This window comes from Gallus gallus, chromosome 4 (assembly GCF_016699485.2).
Source record: "Gallus gallus isolate bGalGal1 chromosome 4, bGalGal1.mat.broiler.GRCg7b, whole genome shotgun sequence".
Classification (NCBI taxonomy): Eukaryota; Metazoa; Chordata; class Aves; order Galliformes; family Phasianidae; genus Gallus; species Gallus gallus.
Genome location: NC_052535.1, coordinates 19,411,359 through 19,430,202, shown reverse-complemented (window position 1 = coordinate 19,430,202; position 18,844 = coordinate 19,411,359). Strand labels below are relative to the sequence as shown.

Below are 18,844 nucleotides of genomic sequence, written 5' to 3'. Positions count from 1 at the left end.
TTTTCCACAAATGGGACTCAAACTCAAGCCACAAGTTTCTTTTCAGTATTTTGATCTCGCCTACCACCTTCAACAGATGTGCCTGTGCCACTGCTGCAGCATTTCTCTCCAGATTGGCAGCATTCACTGAAGAATAATTCTCCAATTATAGCCAGGCAGGAAAATTATGCCCAGAGCTAGGAGAACCAAGTCAATGCTCTCTTGCATCTTGTGTACTGAGACAAGATTGGTGCCAGGTGGCACTGCCAAGCATGATCTCAAGCTTGTACTCTAGAGAAAAAGCAGAAGAAAATGCTCCTCACTATTACAATAATGCAAATGTCAAATGCTCCCCTAAACTTTTCAGAAATTTAAACTTCAGGAAAAACAAACAGAAGGTACCGTGAAGGCAATCAACATAGACTATATTTAGATACAAGATTATATTCTGTTATGTGCAAAAATATTCAATATACTCTTTTTTTTAAAAAACAAAATTAAATCCATACATAATACAAAAGTTCTTATCCATGAAAAAAACTTGAAGGAAATCAGAATTGTCAATTTTTCCAGTTAGATACTCACTTGAACAGTTCTATATAGCCTAGAGGACTACAAAAATAGGATCATAGAATCATTAAGGTTGGAAAAGACCTGTAAGTTCATCTAATCAATCTGTCCAACCTGGAACTGCACCTAAATCTCAGGAACTGTTAAAGCTTCTCTTCCAGTTTTAGTAGTTATGCCTCCTAAAATCCATCTTGTTTTATTCCTCACAGTTCCATGTTCCAGCCAAGCCAAAGGCTGATGTCTTCAGCAGTAACAGGAATGAGAAGGGATACTCCAGCTAATTATGCATATCACAGCTGTGAACCAGCCTGGGAAATGGGTCTGAAGTAAAAATGGAAAGTAAAAATTGCTCAGCTTCTCCCTCTCCAATCCTCTAATAACACAGTGGATTTTTATTTTTTTATTTATTTTAAAACAGATTGATTATCCTCTTTGATTTAGAACAGGGCGACAAGTAGTTTTATCAGCACAACTGTGAGGACAACACACCACAGAAACACATAGAAGTGGGAATAGTCTAAAGGCCAAAAGATGTTTCTCTCAATAAAACCAAAAACACCAGCTCATCGTAAAACCACTTATCCATCTCATTACCTCTCTCCCACAGTCACTTAGACTTTCTGTTAAAATTCCTTGTACCCCAATAGCCTGAAAACAAAATTCTTTCATGTCTGAGTAGGTTAATGTTTCACCTCTGCTTGAAATGTATTACCTGTACCAGCCTTCGTGACGCTTGGATGTTCTGAATGTGTGGAAGCAGTAAATAGGCATTTGCTAGCTGTATTCTAGGCTCTTCTGGAGAAGATGTCAGAGTTCCCACTCCAAAAACCTGTTGTTAAAATACAAATGAGTCATTATGTCAGCATTCACTATTTCGGTTACCACAATAACACACAGAACTATTTTGCTACTAAGAACCTCAGGAAATATTACAATATTTTAAAAGACAACACATATAATTTCAAAAGTTCCGCTGTGCAAAGTAATTATATGCACAAGGAGCACAGTAGCATCTTCACTCGCTTCCAAAAGAAAAATGCACACCTGCACAGCATCGGGTTATCTCAGAAAGAGAACAGTTGAATGCTTTCTGCTCTTCAGGCAATTACAATACAAACACCTGAAATATGTCAATTCTATACTGTAACCATGTTGGCTAAGCTAGTTATCAGATATTTCTATCATATTTACTTTTTTTTTTTTTTTTTAAAGCCATGAGTAAATGGAGGCATCACCTTCCAAATTTTCTTCACAAATGATGAAGTGAAGCAGAACTACTTTTCAAAACTGCATACAATATTTACATGTCATGGAAGTCTTCGTCTAAAATGGAGAGAGGGCAAACAACTGCATTCACAGTTTTATGGTCACCACTGGGCTGTGCAGGAATTTCTGGAAAACTCCATTCCAAGCCCAAAGGCATTCTGAATTCAATGGCTTTGTCTTCAAAACTGAGTAAAATACTGATTGATCATTTTGTTTTTAAAAGTCTGCAATATTCAGAGCACTGCAAGATTTGCAAGTTGATATTTTTAATTACTTTTTTTTTTTTTTTTTACTGCATTCATATTCCACTCTGTCAAGATTAGTTTATGAAAATTAGATGCAAGATAACCTCAGGTTGTTTTATTTTTCCCTCCTATGAAAAATCCATTAAGGTTTTTCACTTCTGTGCAAAGAAATCTTTTTTAAATTGAAAGATGAAAACACCAGTGTTTTTAATTAAAAGGAGAATACAGCATTCACTGAAGACCTATGACAGCTATGGATAGAAAACATCACAAAGGAACTATTTTTGGGATGTTTTCTTCTTGATGGAGACATTTACAAAGTACATTTCACTATCATGCTACTTCTTCTCCATTTAGGCAATTTTTTTATACACACTTCTCACACAAATGTGTTAGCAATATCAAACGTATTTCAAGGCTTTCAAGCTCTCAAGAGTGCTATAGCTTGTATAACCACTACAGTTAGATCCAATTTTGAAACTCTTAAACCTAATGCAAGCTGAAACCATGGACAGTTACTTCCTCTTGTTACATTCCTTACAGATGCCTAGTGAAATGGTCTATGAATAATAGCATGCTACTGATTTTAGCAGCAGTCCAACACCAAAAAATCAGTTTCTTCTGACACTGACAACTGCTTCCCTGCAACTTGTTCCCAAAAGGCCGTGGCTGAGCTGGCCAGGTAACAAACACAAGGGGTCAGGAGTGAATGCAAAGAGAAGATAGATGCAAAAAAGAAAAGAGACATCACTCTATAACACTTGGCATTGTTCCCACATTTGGCATCACCCCTAGTATGTGCTAGCCATTGGCAATATCCATATTCCAAAATCTGTATTTCAGTGAACTTATCTCTGCTTCCTTATAAGGAGCTTTGTTTTCCAATTCACTATGAGAACGGAATAACTGAATGGTTGATTAAAGTTGGCATTGTTTTTTAGTCATCAAATTCAAATTCAGACTTTTTATTTTACAAATTAATGACAGTAAAAAATTTGAAACATATAGTGTCCCTTATAAAAAATCTTAACACCTAGTAACTTAATACTTGCTCTCTTCTCTGATTAATCAGATTGTAGATGGCCTCCATTCAAAACTCACTACTTCTGCTTTCACATTATAATGCCCTGGAGCGTTCACCTTATGTTGCATCCCCAGCATATTTACATAAAATCCTGTAAGGTAGTTGAAGATTACCTGAAACGCTTCTTGAATGTCTTGGTGGCTTTTTTTTCCCCCATGACAAATAGTCCAGAACAGTTCACTCAGGACTGCGCTATTATATGGAGCCAAGCAGCAGTGACATGACTCTAATGTTCAAAGTACACACAAACAAATACATATATACTTACTAGCACAGGCAGCCCCACTACCAGTAATGATTTTAAATGTATATTTGTATGAAGAATCATGAGATCAGCAAGATCTAGTAAAAAGGATGAACTATAAACACTACTCCATTTGACGTGTATCAGGAATTCAAATTTGAAGTTGATTTTTTTTTTTAAGTTCAAAATGTATGAACACAAGTTTTAAAAACACAAATTCAAAACTCAAATGAAAAATAAGTGAAGTTACCTGATATGAAAGTACTCCATGAGATGAGGTATTTATAAATAATGAGCTTTCAATATTGCCTTCTTCTGTTGGCAGAAAAAGCACTCTGAATGAAATTTTTCCTATAGCTGGAATCACCTACAGAGACCACAAAAAAGTCTGCATGCTCAGTGCAGTTAGTTAAAACGCCCACCTCTCACCAACAGACATTTCCACACACACAGCTGTATCTGTAGGTCCCACTCGCAGACCCTCAACACTAAAGTTTCATCTGTCCATATCTCTCAACTCTATCAATAGAACAATTAACACCAATAAACATCCACAGACTTGTGGATGACTGCATAATGCTGCACATAACAGAATGAGACTTGAAGTCAATTTAACACTGAACAGTTATTTTCTTTCTGAATTAATGTAAAACACATTTTCTACTGTAAGTTTTGAATGTCTTCTCCCTCACCAGTCTCAGTAAAAATGAGCAGAAAAGTGCTAGCAAAACCAGAAAAAAAATTGGTGGTCCTAAAAAAAAAAAAAAAAAAAAAAACACAAAAAAACCCCCATAGAATTAAAAGTTTAGGCCAAAGGAAGCATGAAGGCTTTGCACTTGGCCATGACGTAGTTTCCAAAAGTACATCAACACTCACCTGGCTATGTACAGGAGACACGTGAAACTGTCTAGAAGATGTAAACACTGAATTCACTACAACTTCTCTATCTCTACTAGGATTGTAGGCATGCAGCATTTTAGCTCTAGGCAATCCCAGTAATCTAAAGGAGGAAAAAAGGGAAGGAAGTTATTCACATTTTTAAGTTTATACAATGCAAAAAAGGCATCCAAACAAATCACACTGAAACATGTTGATATGAAACAATTTCCTAGTTGCAACTATTCATTGGAAACAAGCAAATTCCATCCTCTAACATACAAAGACCAATAGGATGCAACAGGTGCACCCAGCCAAAGCTCTTCATCAACTCAAAATACAGAGTTTTTTTTTGGGGGGGGGTGGGGGGAAGTCCAACCCAACATTTAATAGACACAAATCTTTTATTAAAAAAAAGTAAAAATAAACCAAAGTCGTCTTCTGTCAGCTAAAACAACCGTTTTTTAAGGCTAGAGTGTGAGTTAATACATACATCCTAAAAACAGCTTACACACACAGTGTGCATCCTCTAGAAAATTCTTTTACTCACAAGGGGACCCTGCTTTTTTTTGTTCATGGTGGAATATCAATTGTTGTTTAAGAAATTCTTTAAACTTTCTTTAAAAGAGAGCTAAGAAACCCTCGTATTTTCCACCAGAATGTTTTGAATGAGGTTTTCTGATTTTATTTTTGAAAGCTGAAAGAAGCAACAAGCTCTCCCATCTCTAGAAAAAAAAAACTTATCAAAAAAATGAACAACAGAATGAGGAAGCAATTGGAAACATCTGTAGAATCACCTGAGAAGGCTGTTCTGTATCTACCCAGCATGTGTTACAGCTCCCTGTTCCCTTATCCTTCTTTCTATAACCACATTAATTTTCATTTTAAAAGTATGGCAAGATGCAAAACATAATTCCAACTCCATGGCAATTGCTTACTATCCCTCTTTTCTTTTTCTTTTTTTTTTCTTTTTTCTTTTTTTCCTTCAGGGAATGGAATGATCTTCACTGATGGCCTCAACCTAAATGTAGCCCAGTAGAGATGTTCATTCCCACTTAACTGAAATAACAATAATGGAAGATACTCACTGCATTCCAAAATGCAGAACTGAAGGGTGAAAATGTAAGACCTTCCCATTTGGAAGCATTTTTGCTGAGAAGCTGAAAAAAGAAGACAAGAAGCTACAATTAGTATTTAGAGGACAAAACACTACTCATAGCAGAGAAAGAAGATACGTTACAGGCTATGCTAAACACTATTTCCAAACCTTTTCATACATTCTTCTCCCTGACATGAGAGCAATCTTTTAGGAAGGTAAAAGAGCACATGCTGGAAAGCCCATAGTAATAAAAGCTGAGCTTGATATGCATTTCACTCTAGAGGCACTGCTGGCTCGAACAGCCTCCCTTTCTTTCACATATTTCCTTGGTCATGCTGAGGCACCTGTATTTGAGCCTGGACAGGGAACTATAGAGGAGAATCCATTTAAAAGAGTCCTGGGGAATGAAAATTCTGTCAGCACGGAACAGACCCATGGTTTAATCTGTTTCACAGTCAGAGAAGCACTTGTACTAGCACAGCAGAGATGGGCATATAGAAAAGCAAACAGCAGCTTGTGAAAATCTGATACCATAAGAAGTCCTTTCCTAACTGGCTTTAACAGAAGATCCAACTCATTTCTTCTATGCAGAAGAGAGTAAGGAATACATGGAAACATGCATGTCATCATCATCATCTTTCCTTTTCCCTTGGAAAATTTACAGTGAAGTTCCTGTCAGTACTAGCACCTTTTCACCTTATTTCAATACAAGCTGATGCTCTGTAATGAAGACAGAAATCCCAGCACATCCTCACCACTTTCTCAACATGTTCACCACTTGTGGTGAACAACAAGCCCAGCCCCGCTTATTACAGATATGTGCCCAGTGTTATGCTGTTAAAAACTTCTCTGGAAACAGTCTACAAGATCCATAGCCAGAGCCAGCTTTGTCATTACTGGGTGATGCTAATCAGCAACACAGGAAGGGTAAGCATGAGGTGGGAGAGAAGGGCTGTGATACCATTAGTCATCCAGGTGCTCTGCATAACAAGCAGTAGTACAGTTAATTGGTCCTCGGTTTAAAAATGCACTTCTGTAACACTACACCTTTTATTTATTAAAGTACCCACATAATTCTGTTGTTGTATTCCAAACCAATAGAGCCATCATAATTTATTACCCATCAGGAAAAAAATCAGGTTTATTACTATGAAAACCCACAACTTTTATGATGTTTCTCCTAAAAGGGATCAAAATTCCTTGCTGTGGAAGCAGTAGGAACGTGATATATCCAGGTGACATTTCTGGAGCATTGCTGGAAAAATAACAAAAAATCAGATGATGCAGAACCCCAAAGCCCAGGTGGAAGGTCAAGTCTCTTCCCAGCCACCCTGTACATGTCCCAGTCAGTGCCTGCACCATGCCCAGAGACACCACAGCACCCTGATGCCTTCCACCCTCCCCCAGAAATCACCTTCAGGGACATGCCAAGCACAAAAGTTGGAGTGCTTTTGTTGCAAGTGGATAAATCAAAATGGCTTCTACAGCAAAAGCACCAAACATCTGGGGTAAAACATATTTCTTAAAAATGAAAATTGAAGGACTTTTAATATGCACAAACAACAAAATGAAAGTTAAGCCATATGGTTTATGTATTAATATACCTTGAACCACCACTTCTCGTGTTTCTAGCATCCCACGGGTATTGCTGTACCACTTAAAACCCCTCCAAGAAGAAGGGCAAGAAGCCAAGAGCTCTCTAATCTGTCTCCTTCGAAATTCCGGCAGTACCAGCTCTCCTCTTCAATTCCCAACTCTGTAATAGGCACCCAGTGCAGTGGGGATGTAGGAGGCTGCATCTCACTGAACTAGGGATATCCCATAGCACTAGTTTGTAAAAAACACTGAATTGCTGTTTGGGCAGCAGTAACAGCCAACCCTTCCCTGATCAGAGAACAAGAGAAACCCTGTGACAGCAGCAGCAGCACTACCTCGGGACTGACACCCCATTTATTCTGGAGAAGAAAGCCTGGACCTTGGAGGGCTGAGCCTAAGCCTCAGTGGAAGCTGGGAGCACTCTGGGCCCAGTCTTATGACAGCACACATTGGTGACACAGAGTTGCTGAGCACCTCTGCCAATGGCACCCCCACAGCCCTGAAGATGGGATGGCAGCTGCTTCTGCCCCGCACCCTGTGAGGGCTGCTGTGAGCCCCCACCTGGTCCCAAAAGCAGAGCTGCCACATTCCTCCAGCTGCTCACAGCCCTGCCTGGCAGCCAGCTCCCAGAACCTGCAGCGCTCATCAGCTCCCAGGAAGCGGTGCCAGAAAATAACTGCAGAGCTGTGCTCACTAAATGGCACAACCTACACAAGGAAAAACCTACTGCTTTTGCAGGTTTGATTTTCTTTTGACAAGGCACTGGGATGGAATAGGGGAAAAGGGCAGGGGGCCATTCTGCCTATCACCCCCAAGCCCTCTGCCATAAGGAGAAAGGGATTGGTCCATCAACACCAGAAGCATAACTCTCAGTGTTATCACATCTCTCCAAATGAGCTGGAGAGTGGCAGGATGCTCTCATGCACCAACCCCAACCAACAGAGCCCCCCCATCCAGATCTCAACAGCGCATCTGACACAGAAGAACATTTCAAAGACAAATCTACTAAGATGCTTAAAAATTGAAGTCACTTGTAAAATAGAACACTTAGAAACAAAAAAACAAAACAAAACAAACAAACAAAACCTTCATCTCACAAATGGATTCACCTGAAATTATGCTAAAACCTCTGTTGGCTGCAGACTGTATGCCCAAAAAAGTACATAGGGTGTTTCATGAGAAAGTAACAGGCCTGGGAAAGATCCACAAATATCAGCCTAAGAATTGAAGTCTTGAAACAACACATGTGGAGACACTGGGTTGCCACCTTATCCTGCCTAGCAAAGCCAGGCTCCACTCCCATTTCTCAGGCTGATCAACAGAGCACCACCTTCCAAATTCTGAAATCTCAGGGGACAAGCAGTCCAAACTGGAGGGAAACAGGAGAAAAATGGAAGAGGGGAAAGGTACTCCTGGCAGCTACCTGCACACTGACTCTTTCACAAGCTTTAAGATCTTAAGGCATCCCATTCCCTCTGCTAAGAATTCCTGTAGGTATTCACATGTAGGGAACAGGGCATCAGAGGGACACAGAACTGCCAGTCTGCCAGTGTTTCATAAGGTTTGAGGGACAAGTTGGTGTTCTGTTGATGTGGGACTAGCCAAGGGCTTCCAACACAGTGATACTAATCACACATATGCATGAAGTGCTGCTAGATACACAGCTGAAAGTGTTTTCCCCTTCCTTAAGTTTTATAATTCTTTGCTACTACTAGTGAAGATCAGTAGACAACCAGGTCAGCACAACTTATTTAATAAATACTTGCAGTCCCCAGAATGAGTATTTATATGTAATACATACTACTCACAAACATTTTCTCTGAATAAGCAAACAGGTTTTCCATCCATCCTCCACCCATATTGAACAGAAAAGAAAATCTTGTTCCAGAGAGGTGTTATTCATACTTCACTGGCCACAGTGATCAAGAAAAGTGGTTCCCATAAAACTGTAAACAGAAGACTAAGTCTACTCTGAAGAAATTGCCTTCTTTTAGAAAACTTGAGAAGAGTCAATCCATCTGACTAATATATATACACACACACACACACACGTGCACGCAGGTATATATAAACATATACGAACCATCAGCAACCTGTGGGAGAAATGGCAGCAGCTGAGCTGAAGTTCACAGCTCACTGCAAGGAATTTTATCGCGTTTTCTTCCATCAATTCCTCCAAACCTTCCTGTTATCCTTCTTTCTTTAGCTGATAACTTCAGATCCTACAATTAGGATGCTTGTTATCTGATGATTCATACAGTAACACCTGTAGTTAGGAAAAATGACACTTGCTACTTGGTGGCCCTTCCCATCCTTCCTCTCATGCCCTTTGTTGATCGCAGATAGAAAAAAAAACAAAGGGGGCATTTAATTGTTCTTTTTTACCCATGTAGTTGTGGGAAGCAGCAGGCAAAAGGGTCAGGATTCCTTAACATGCAAGAGGTCCTTTTCAAGTGACACTGATCAGACAGTATTATGTGTTGAGTTTTTTTTGTTTGTTAGGGTTGGTTTTTTTTTCAGTATATTCATAGAAATATAATCTGACTTTTTATGTTTGGCATTTTGGTGCTTCATATGTTCAGTGTACGAATTCTACAACCCACAGGGATGAGGCTCTGAGATACAAAAGCATGTACGTACTGTAGAGGAAAGTACAATTCTTATACGTAAACTGAAACAGAAAAACGAAACTTAAGAAAAAATATTTATGGATCAATTTTAGATTCATCCCCCAGACTACACCTGATAAACAGAAAGTAAACTGAGAGGAGATAGACACATTAACAGAACCCAGGTATTTTCAACAGTGCTGACTACTGCTAACACAAAGAAAGTATTTTGATGAATGAATAGATTTGTTAATTAAGGAGAAATAAACACAGATATGGAAACAGATCCCAGCAGCAGCTGAACTAAAGTCTTCTGCAGACCAGGAGCAGAGCTCTGTTTGTCAGGTCACCTAGTCACAGAATCACAGAATTGCAGGGGGTGGAAGGGACCTCAACAGATCATCAAGTCCAACCCATCTGCCAAAGCAGGGTCCCTAGACAAGGTTGCACAGGTAGGCATCCAGATGGGTCTTCAATATCTGTACAGAAGGAGACTCCACAACCTCTCTGGGCAACCTGTTCCAGTGCTCTACCATCTATACCATAAAGAAGTTCTTCTGCATGTTAGTATGGAACTTCCTCTTACACATTTATAAACACTGATCAGATCCCCTCTTCAGTCTTCTCTTCCCCAATTGTACAGACCCAGGTTACCCAGCACCCCACAAGGCACGGGTGATTTATTAAAAAATAACAAAATCGAAGTCCAGCAGATAAAAGAATTTCAAGCACTGAAAACTTAGAAGGCAAAAAGCCTTTGCTATTCTTAGTGCTGCACTGTTTAAGGAAAAGGGGGAGGACTCACTCTACAAGCTTGGGGACAGGCAATCTGTCACCAGGATTCCTTCTCAGGCTTTGTGAGAGCACAGCGCTGCCTGTGGATGAAGAGTGCTGCTCCACAGACACCAGGGAGCACATCCCAGCAGGGATGCCAATACAGCATTACCGCCATAAAACTGCTCTGCCAGTGTGCCTGCTATCTTGCATCTTTTGTCTAAAAATAAGCAAGAGGAGCTGATCCAAAATAAATCAGTAGACTGGACAAGACAATTTCTCTCCAAAACCAAACCCCGTGATTTACGGCTGGAGTCATGACTTCAGGGGGCAGTTGGCTCAAGCAATCTTCCCCCCCCCCCCCCCAGCCAGCCCAGTGGAGCCAAGCCTCCTTGCTTTCAGGTTTCCACAACCACTCATGGCTCTTCTAGGCAACTTCTGCTCACCTCATCACCTAGTCCCTTCCTATATAACTCTGCAAGAAGATTTATATAAGAACTTTGCAGAATAGTCACCTAAGCCAGCAGTGCTTTATTTTCACTTATTACAAAACCATAACTGCATCAAATTTGTAATCATCAGGAAAGGGCTCACAACAGGATGTAAGTGTAAGAACACATATTTACTTTTTTTCTCCTCACGCCTAAATAAACTCCTTGAAAAACACCCAAAGAAGACAAATGCAAAGTGTGATAAAAATCAGCATAAGACCCATGAAGAGCTCTAGGAGAGAAGAGAATAGTTAGATGCAAGATGCTGTAATAGATATCTTGGTGAAAAGAAAATGCTTTCTTCTCCAGATGCATGCGTGGTTTATATTTGAGCAGCAGCAGCACAGTAAAGCATGTTTAACAACAGAATGGAATTATTCCCTCCCGTATATCAATCCTCAATTTCTGAAACAACTGAAATCTGTGCTACATTAAGAAATGAGTTCACAATGACTTTGGTTCATTTGAAATTGTTTTCTGAAGCCTCTTTCAAAATCCCTCAGCCACCCAGATTTCAAGCAACAACCAAAGCTCTCTAGAGATATTCCAGACAGACCCTGTATTTTTTAGGCATCTTGGACAGCCTGCTTCAACAACAATGAAATAAGAGCAGGAATTCTGAAAAAAAAGAGCAGCATTAACAACACCTCTGTGCTGCTTCATTAAGCCAGGCTTCCCAAGTGATTATAAAAACCAGAGAGCAGAAAAAGTCCTGAAAGCCCCAAGCAGAGATCTGGGAGGGCACCACAGAGGCTCCTCCACAGCTGTGGGCACAGTTCAGTCATGCTCGCATGCAGTGAGCACGCGGGCTGTGCAAATCAGGTACTCAGGCACCACTAGCCTAGATCAAACCTGTGACTTGTGGCCACACACACACAAAGTCTTGTTTCATTCAGGCAGAGATACATCATTAGTTATTTGTTTTGGATGATCAGCCTGGGCCCACTCATTCAATGCACATCAAACATTTTCCTTGGAAGCATCTCCACTGCTGCCAGCAAAGCCGGAATATCCGAGCAGGCAAAAGACCTACTACCTTCATTCTCCTTTTTCTTTCTTGCAGTGAAACAACTACCTCTTCATTTTTGCAACAGTACCAAAAGCCACCTCTAAATACCTACTAGGATGACAACTATCTGAAATAAAGCCTGTAATTTGCCTTATTTCCTCTTCCTTTGTAATCTAGTTTTATAGTTATTAAATCTCCCAAATGTAAAATTATTAATATCACCAAATCTATCATGTTTACTTTTATTTAGAGTCACTCACCTAATGCATCAGTGGCTCCCTCAGAAGCCATGGCACTCTCAATGTTTTATCCTCAATCACTAGGTCCTGCAACTTGGGAGTTATGAGAAAATACTGTCGTTCAGCTCCTTTTAACAAATGCTTCTACTCCACGAGTATGTGAAATAAAAGCACAAATCCCAAAGGCACACAAATCAGTTGGTACTGTTTTTCAAACCTCAGAGATTTTTAGCCAACTTCATGGTTTTTCCCATGTAATGGGAATAATGGAATCAAGTAATTTATTTATCCTCCAGTTGCCAAAGCCTCCAAAAACCTAAAACTGCTTGCAGAGCCCTAGTTTGTTCTCCAAAACTAGGATTGCATCATTTCTAAAATGCTAACTTATTAAGTCAGATAGACAAGAGTATTAAGAAAAACTGACCTGAAAGCAGCCTGGTCTAGTCTACAGGTAAAAACAGATGTCTTTCTGAAGAGTGCTGACCCCTCACAACTCAAAACTGTTCTAACAGGAGCTATGGGCTTCTTATAATCACTGCTTATCCAAGCTCCAACCCAGAGCCTCTAACCTGAAAACAGTACCTACAGAAAGGGAATGAGCTTCTGCAGTGACAACACAGAGCCTTCTCAGGCCAAGCACAACCCAAGCTCTAAGTCTTGCACTGGAGCACCACGACCTTTAGATGATCGTTCTCTACCCAGATTTCAAAGCACCTCACTGAAACTAATCAGATTTTACAGCATACTCCTGTGAAGGAGAATAAAACAATCTTGACCATATACTCACCCACACTGTACCAAGGACAAGGAAGGTGAATTTCTTTTCACAAACTTCTGCATGCTCAGTAGCAAAGTATTCAATTATGCCCTTCAAACAGTAATGCGGCAGAAGGTTTTAGTCATACATACTGCTTTTAGGTATCACCCTGTACTAATATAATCAGGAATCTAACAACTACAAAGATCCAAGGAAATAAAGTACCAATTCTATCATACCAGCTTCAATTAAATTAATTTCTTTAAAATTAGCAATGAACTCACTTGTTGTTTCTGCAGAGTGCCTCCAACAGGAGAGAAACTCAAAAGATGAACATTAAGGAGGGCCAATAACAGTAGAGAAGAGATCCCAGTCCAAATAAAACTGGCCTTTCAATGCATCAATTTCCATTCTGTTTTTACTGATTTAAATAAAAAAAAATCACTTCATCAAGCACAATCTTAACTCAAAAAGTTCCTGAAGTTTAGGGCCAGTTTCTGTCAATTCAGCAGCAATGCTACTTCAAACGTTTCACTTTCACATGTGAGAGCAACACAACATGTATCCCATGCAGTACATCTTGCTCTAGCCTGAGAGCATAGGGGAGGTTATTGACAGGAAACCCAAAGGGGCTGCAAAGCTCAGAGTAACAGGAAGTTACATTCTTGTCAAAAATCATTGCACCCAACCATTTCCTTTTTCTATTTAGAGCTGCAACCAAAAAAGAATTTCCAACTTGACCGAAACCATTTTAAGTTAGAACAGTTCAGTAAGATGTACAAAAGAGCTCTGTGGCTCCTGGTAAGCTTGACCTGCTTAATAATTAAGATCGCTAACCTTCCTCCAGTAGTCGACTCTTGCTGTTTCTTCATTAATCCAAGTCTTCTGGTTTCCTCTTGCAATGAATGAGTACAGGCTTTTAAGACAGCTAAGATTTGCATTACAGATCTTAAGGCCGATAAGAAGCCTCAAGAAGTCCGGCACAGCAGCACTCAGTGGGGGGTTTGACTTCATCCAGGCCACGTAGTCTACCGTCAGCCTCCTCTCTCCACTGGCTTTATGCACTGGCCATATGGGGCTGTTAAAAAGTGAATGAGTTTTGCTTATCACCCCGACTCTCTAGTTGACGAATCAACATATGAATGGAGAGCAAGGAATCCCTCCCTACTGGTGGGGTGCTGCCGTTTGTGTACCTTTTTTGTGGCAATCGGTATCTGTTGCTCTTTTACTTGTAACAGACCATCTTCTGACAGGCCAGGCAAAACAGCTGCTTAATGTTGCCTGTGTCTACAGCAGGTATTCCAAAGGCCCATCGATACCCCTTTGGATCCTTGAAATGCCTCCTCTTCTGAGGTAATCGATACCAAGTATGCATGGAGCCCCTGGGCCAGTCACAATAGAATGTTTCTGCCAGACTTTACTAGTGAGACCTCTTTCAGCCTCCAACACAGTCAATTCTTGAGAGCCCCCAGTCACTCCAGGAATATGAATCGATTCTGTCCCTTCGTGACTCGAGGGCATCAGAGTGCACTGTGCACCAGTGTCCACCAGTGCCTTCTATTTCTGCGGTTCTGATGTGCCAGGCCATCCAATCCACACAGTCCAGTCAACTCGATTATCCCTTTCCCCCTCTGACTGAGGGCAGGGCCCCTCAATTCATTGCCTGTAGTAACTGGGGCAACTACACTGGTGACTGATTGGTTTTGTAATTCTCTCACCCATGGTCGTAGTACAGGAGTGGTTTTGTTATGCCACTTCTTTATGTCTTCTCCATGGTCACATAGGTAACACCACAAGGCAATAAGTAATGTGGTCTTCGTATTGTTATTTGCTTGAGCAGGAAGGCATTTGCCTTTAATAGCTGAGATTTTTGATGCTACAGGTGAGGAGGAGGGTTCATCACCTGTAATTAGTTTGATCAGCTCCTTCAGTAGACTCCTTTGATCATCCTGATCTTCATCAAGTGTTTCTGATACTACTACGGGTTCATCATGAGTAATCAATAGAGACAATTGCTCTTGCTTTTTATCTAGTCTGTCTGTTACTTGTGAGATGGCTGAAATGAAAGCATTGGATGGGAGCAGCTTTTGTTCAAAGTTTTGAAGCATAAGAATCAGTTCAAAAACTGGGGGTCTTTGTTGGTCCTCGTATCTGTCAAGCATTGCTGCTAGTGTACCGGTGTACCTTTCTGGTGCTGTTCTTGTGAATTTCTGCCATATATCAGGTGTACCCCTCACTCTCTCAGGATCATGGTCTTGGCGTGGATCATTAGGAACAAACACAGGGTAATACAACATTTCCACTACGGCTATTTCCGTCAAATACTGGATACCTTTTTCAATCGTATTCCACTTTTTCATCTCAGGCTTCAGACTGTCTTTGAAGGGATGCCTTTCCTTCACGGCTGCTAGCACTCATTCCTAGAGGGTGGCAGCTCCATCCAAACATCTACTAATCCCTCTGTCAGTAGCTGAGTCTCTGGCAATGCCTCTCAGTTGGTGAGCTTCATTACCATCTAGAGACATGCTATTGGCTCCGCTGTCCCAACAGAGAAGCAACCACGTGACAATAGTTTTGTTTGGGCGCTGTGTAAACTCCTTTCTTGAGCCTTGGATTTCAGTCACCTTCAGAGGTTGATGAACAGTGCTAACAGTGAATCCCTCCTCCTCACTCTCCCCTCCGTGTCTCTTAGTTTTTCCCGTTGCCTTTCTCAGTGATGGTGGTTTTGAGGAGGGCCCCTTGCCTGGATCTTCCTCTACCACCTCCTCTGCTTCTTCTTCTTTTCATTCTAGATGTGAGGACACCTGTTGCCATTTCTGGCCTTCCACAGGGGCAACCGACACTGTTACTGGTGTCTACTATGACTGATCAGATTTGACTTGGAGACTTTGGCTTGAACCTCAGCTTGGAAACTCTCTCCAGAATAGTTTTATATAGAGCTCGGTAAGCACAAGCCAAGCTCCAAATAAGTCGTACCTCCTTAGATTTGTGTAAGTCGCACCATCCCTGACTCAAATACTGGCTTAATTTCTAGGAATCCCACAGGCATTCAAGAGTGAAATCCCATGACATTGCAGGTCCCCACACTTCTAAGATTTTTCCTAAAACTCTGCATATTCCCTGCCAGTCAACATTCCCAGGTTTTGGAAGAGACTTCTTTCACATAACGTGAATGGAGAGGAATACATTCAGGGAGATTGATAGCATGCACATGAGTATGAACCACTAACTCAGTATTCGAAAAACATGTAAAGAACTGAGAACAAAGCCTAGAAACCATGTTGTTTGTAAAATTAGCTATTCCATCTGGAATGTAATTGTCAATATTCAAATCATACAACACTGTATATAAGTACCAGGCAGGTGTCTCCGTCAGTGCCCTTATTTGGTTATATACATACACAATTCCACAACAAGAAAGCACGAAGTTAATAAGAGACCAGTAAGTTCCAAAAAACATAATGGCCTTAATCCCTTATGGAGCACTCCTAAAATAAAGAACAGATTCATATCTGGCAGTTGCTGAAAAGGGAAAAAAAAACAACAAAAAAAACAAAAACACTCGGTAGAGTGTCCAGAGTTTGGCAGACTGCCCAGACTACAATCTAACCTATGAAGGTCAAAGCTAGCTACCAATGCTCTACACGTCTCCGGCTTAAAGAATTTTTTTTTTCCCCCCCTATGCTAATGTTAAAAGCTTCAGATTGCCCGCATTCTCCACCAAGAACTGTCACGGAGTTATCTTCCTCCCATGGCTTATCTTCCTCTCCGAATGTGAAGTCAGCTGGGATATGTAATTCTTCTCTTTGAGAACCAGGAATCTGGAAAGTTGTCGGTCCACGGAACTGGAGTATTAATTCTATAATTACCCGTGCTTTACAAGATGCCATGGAATATCAATAACAAAAGCATAAAACCATGACATCCCCATACAAAACACTGGTTACATTTCCAAGCACATCCCTGTCTGTGGACAGAAAAAAGGGGGAAAGCCCCCACAACACCAGATCATTTCCACATTCTGACCATAGCATCATGCAGACAGCCTGCAGAATTCCACTTGCTGCACCTTCCGAAATACCCAGAGCTTGTGCATCTGTCTCACATCACCGGCACTCTTGGTCAGGCAGGCAAAACGAAATGACACTTCCATCACGTAGTGCTATTAATAAAAAGAAGCACTCTTGGTATATTTGTGACCTGCTCCTCAGTACAACCAAATATTTATGCTCTATTAAAGTGTGTTGTTAAAGAATAAAAAATAAACAATATGAAAAAAATTATACCAGAAGACCCAAACTGGCAAAATCTAAAAAATGCTAGCATTACTAGGATTAGTAATTAGAAAGCTTATTGCAGAAATCAGGTCCTTAGAAAACATCTGGAACACGTTGAAGCCAATGCAAAGCAGACTATATGCCAGTTTCTTCTGGTGAACACAACACTGCAACTTCCTACTATTAAATAAAGGAGAATCATATGAAACACTCCCTGTTCCACAGGTTTATTAACAGAATGACCACCGCCAAAAAACTCTGCTATGTTACAGCTGCACGTGGGCTCTTATGCCCAACCAACAGGCACCCGGAGCCTTGTCTGCTTCCTTGGGTATGATAGCTGGTGGGTAAGGAAGGAAAGAAAAATGAGTTGGAGGAAAAAAAAACAAAAAACAAACAGCGGGAAGTCAGCTGCATCAGTTCAAAAAATACTGCAATTAAGACTATTAAGACTACCTCCCCTAGATTCTATTATTTCCTCCTTTATTTCAAAACCAAGGAGCTAACCATAGTTCACCAAATTAAAATGTCAACCCATTGCTTTTAACTCCCCATAGTCAATAAGAAGAAAGGGAAAAGGAACAAGCCTCAGCAAGCACAGCATTTTCACACGTGGTTCTTAGGACAAAGATCTGTAAAGCTTTGTGTCTTAATGACCCTCATAAACCAGAAATGTGCTTTCACTGAATAAAATGATGCTCTTCACTTTCTGCACTCTCCCCAAACTGATCTACTTAAATTGAGGCTTCTCAAGCTCTCCATATCAGGGAAGGCTGCTACTTGCAGACTACGGACTCCTCTGGTGTCCAAGGACACCTTCACCAGCTGAGCTGTGCTCCTCTCTCCGCTCTGCACCATACCATGTGAAAACCAGGAAGCGTGAGGTACTGCCCCAGCCTACGGTGAGCAGTAGACAATACATGGAATTGTAGCTACCACATTTATTTATTTATTGACACCTCACCTTACCTTTCCACAGTTTGTAAAATGCAGTAAAAATTAACAACTTACAAGGATGAAAAACACCAAGCAAGCCTGAAAATGTGGGGATGGAGAAGTGCACTGGTGGTTGTTTAAGAGCAGCTACATGAATCTGGAGGACCAGACATGTTATTCCAGCAACACTAGGACCACTCACAAAGGGCAGCAATTCCCTGTTTTCAGAAGGAGAATTTAAATGACCCAGAAAGTAGGTCACCAGCAGGCCACAGAAATACCTAAGCTGGCAGCAAGCACCTCATGGGTTGCAGGCAGCTGCTTGCAGCAAAGGCCGTGAATAAAAGAGGGAGCACATCAGAACAGAAATGGGACAATAAGTATTGAAGAAAGGCAGTTAACAGCAACAAAGCATGTAAAGCACGGGTCAAGGAGTCGGTCAAGTACAGGCTCTTCAAATCCCGGCACACCTCCAGTTGCCAGGAATCAAAATTTAGACACAAATCAGTGATGCACATGGCACAAAGCACTAACAAGTGAGCAAGCACAAAAACAAAATGAGCACATTAAAGTCACAACATGAAAAGGAGCTGCAAAATGGTCTATGGTATTGGACTTCCTAAGGGCACTGCAACACATCACTGTTCCAATCCCATAAAAAATACAGGAATTACATGTTTATGCTTATTTGGTTAGCACCTTCATTCTTTCTCTGTTCAGGTCTTTACCTTTTATTGGCAGTATGTCTATTGTACACACCTTAACTGCAAAATGCCAAGCCACAACTTCAATC

The 18,844-nt window shown here is 40.8% G+C and overlaps 1 protein-coding gene across 1 annotated transcript in view; it reads right to left on the bottom strand.

The window, feature by feature from the left end:
* Positions 1-18,844, bottom strand: part of TMEM131L (transmembrane 131 like) — a 70,476-nt gene that overhangs the window by 35,263 nt on the left and 16,369 nt on the right. Inside the window, exons 4-7 of the mRNA XM_040699677.2 lie at positions 5,353-5,424; positions 4,265-4,388; positions 3,639-3,755; positions 1,262-1,378 (exon numbers count right to left, since the gene is read on the bottom strand). Coding sequence (XP_040555611.1) covers positions 1,262-1,378; positions 3,639-3,755; positions 4,265-4,388; positions 5,353-5,424 — 430 coding nt within the window. The remainder of the gene's footprint in view (positions 1-1,261; positions 1,379-3,638; positions 3,756-4,264; positions 4,389-5,352; positions 5,425-18,844) is intronic.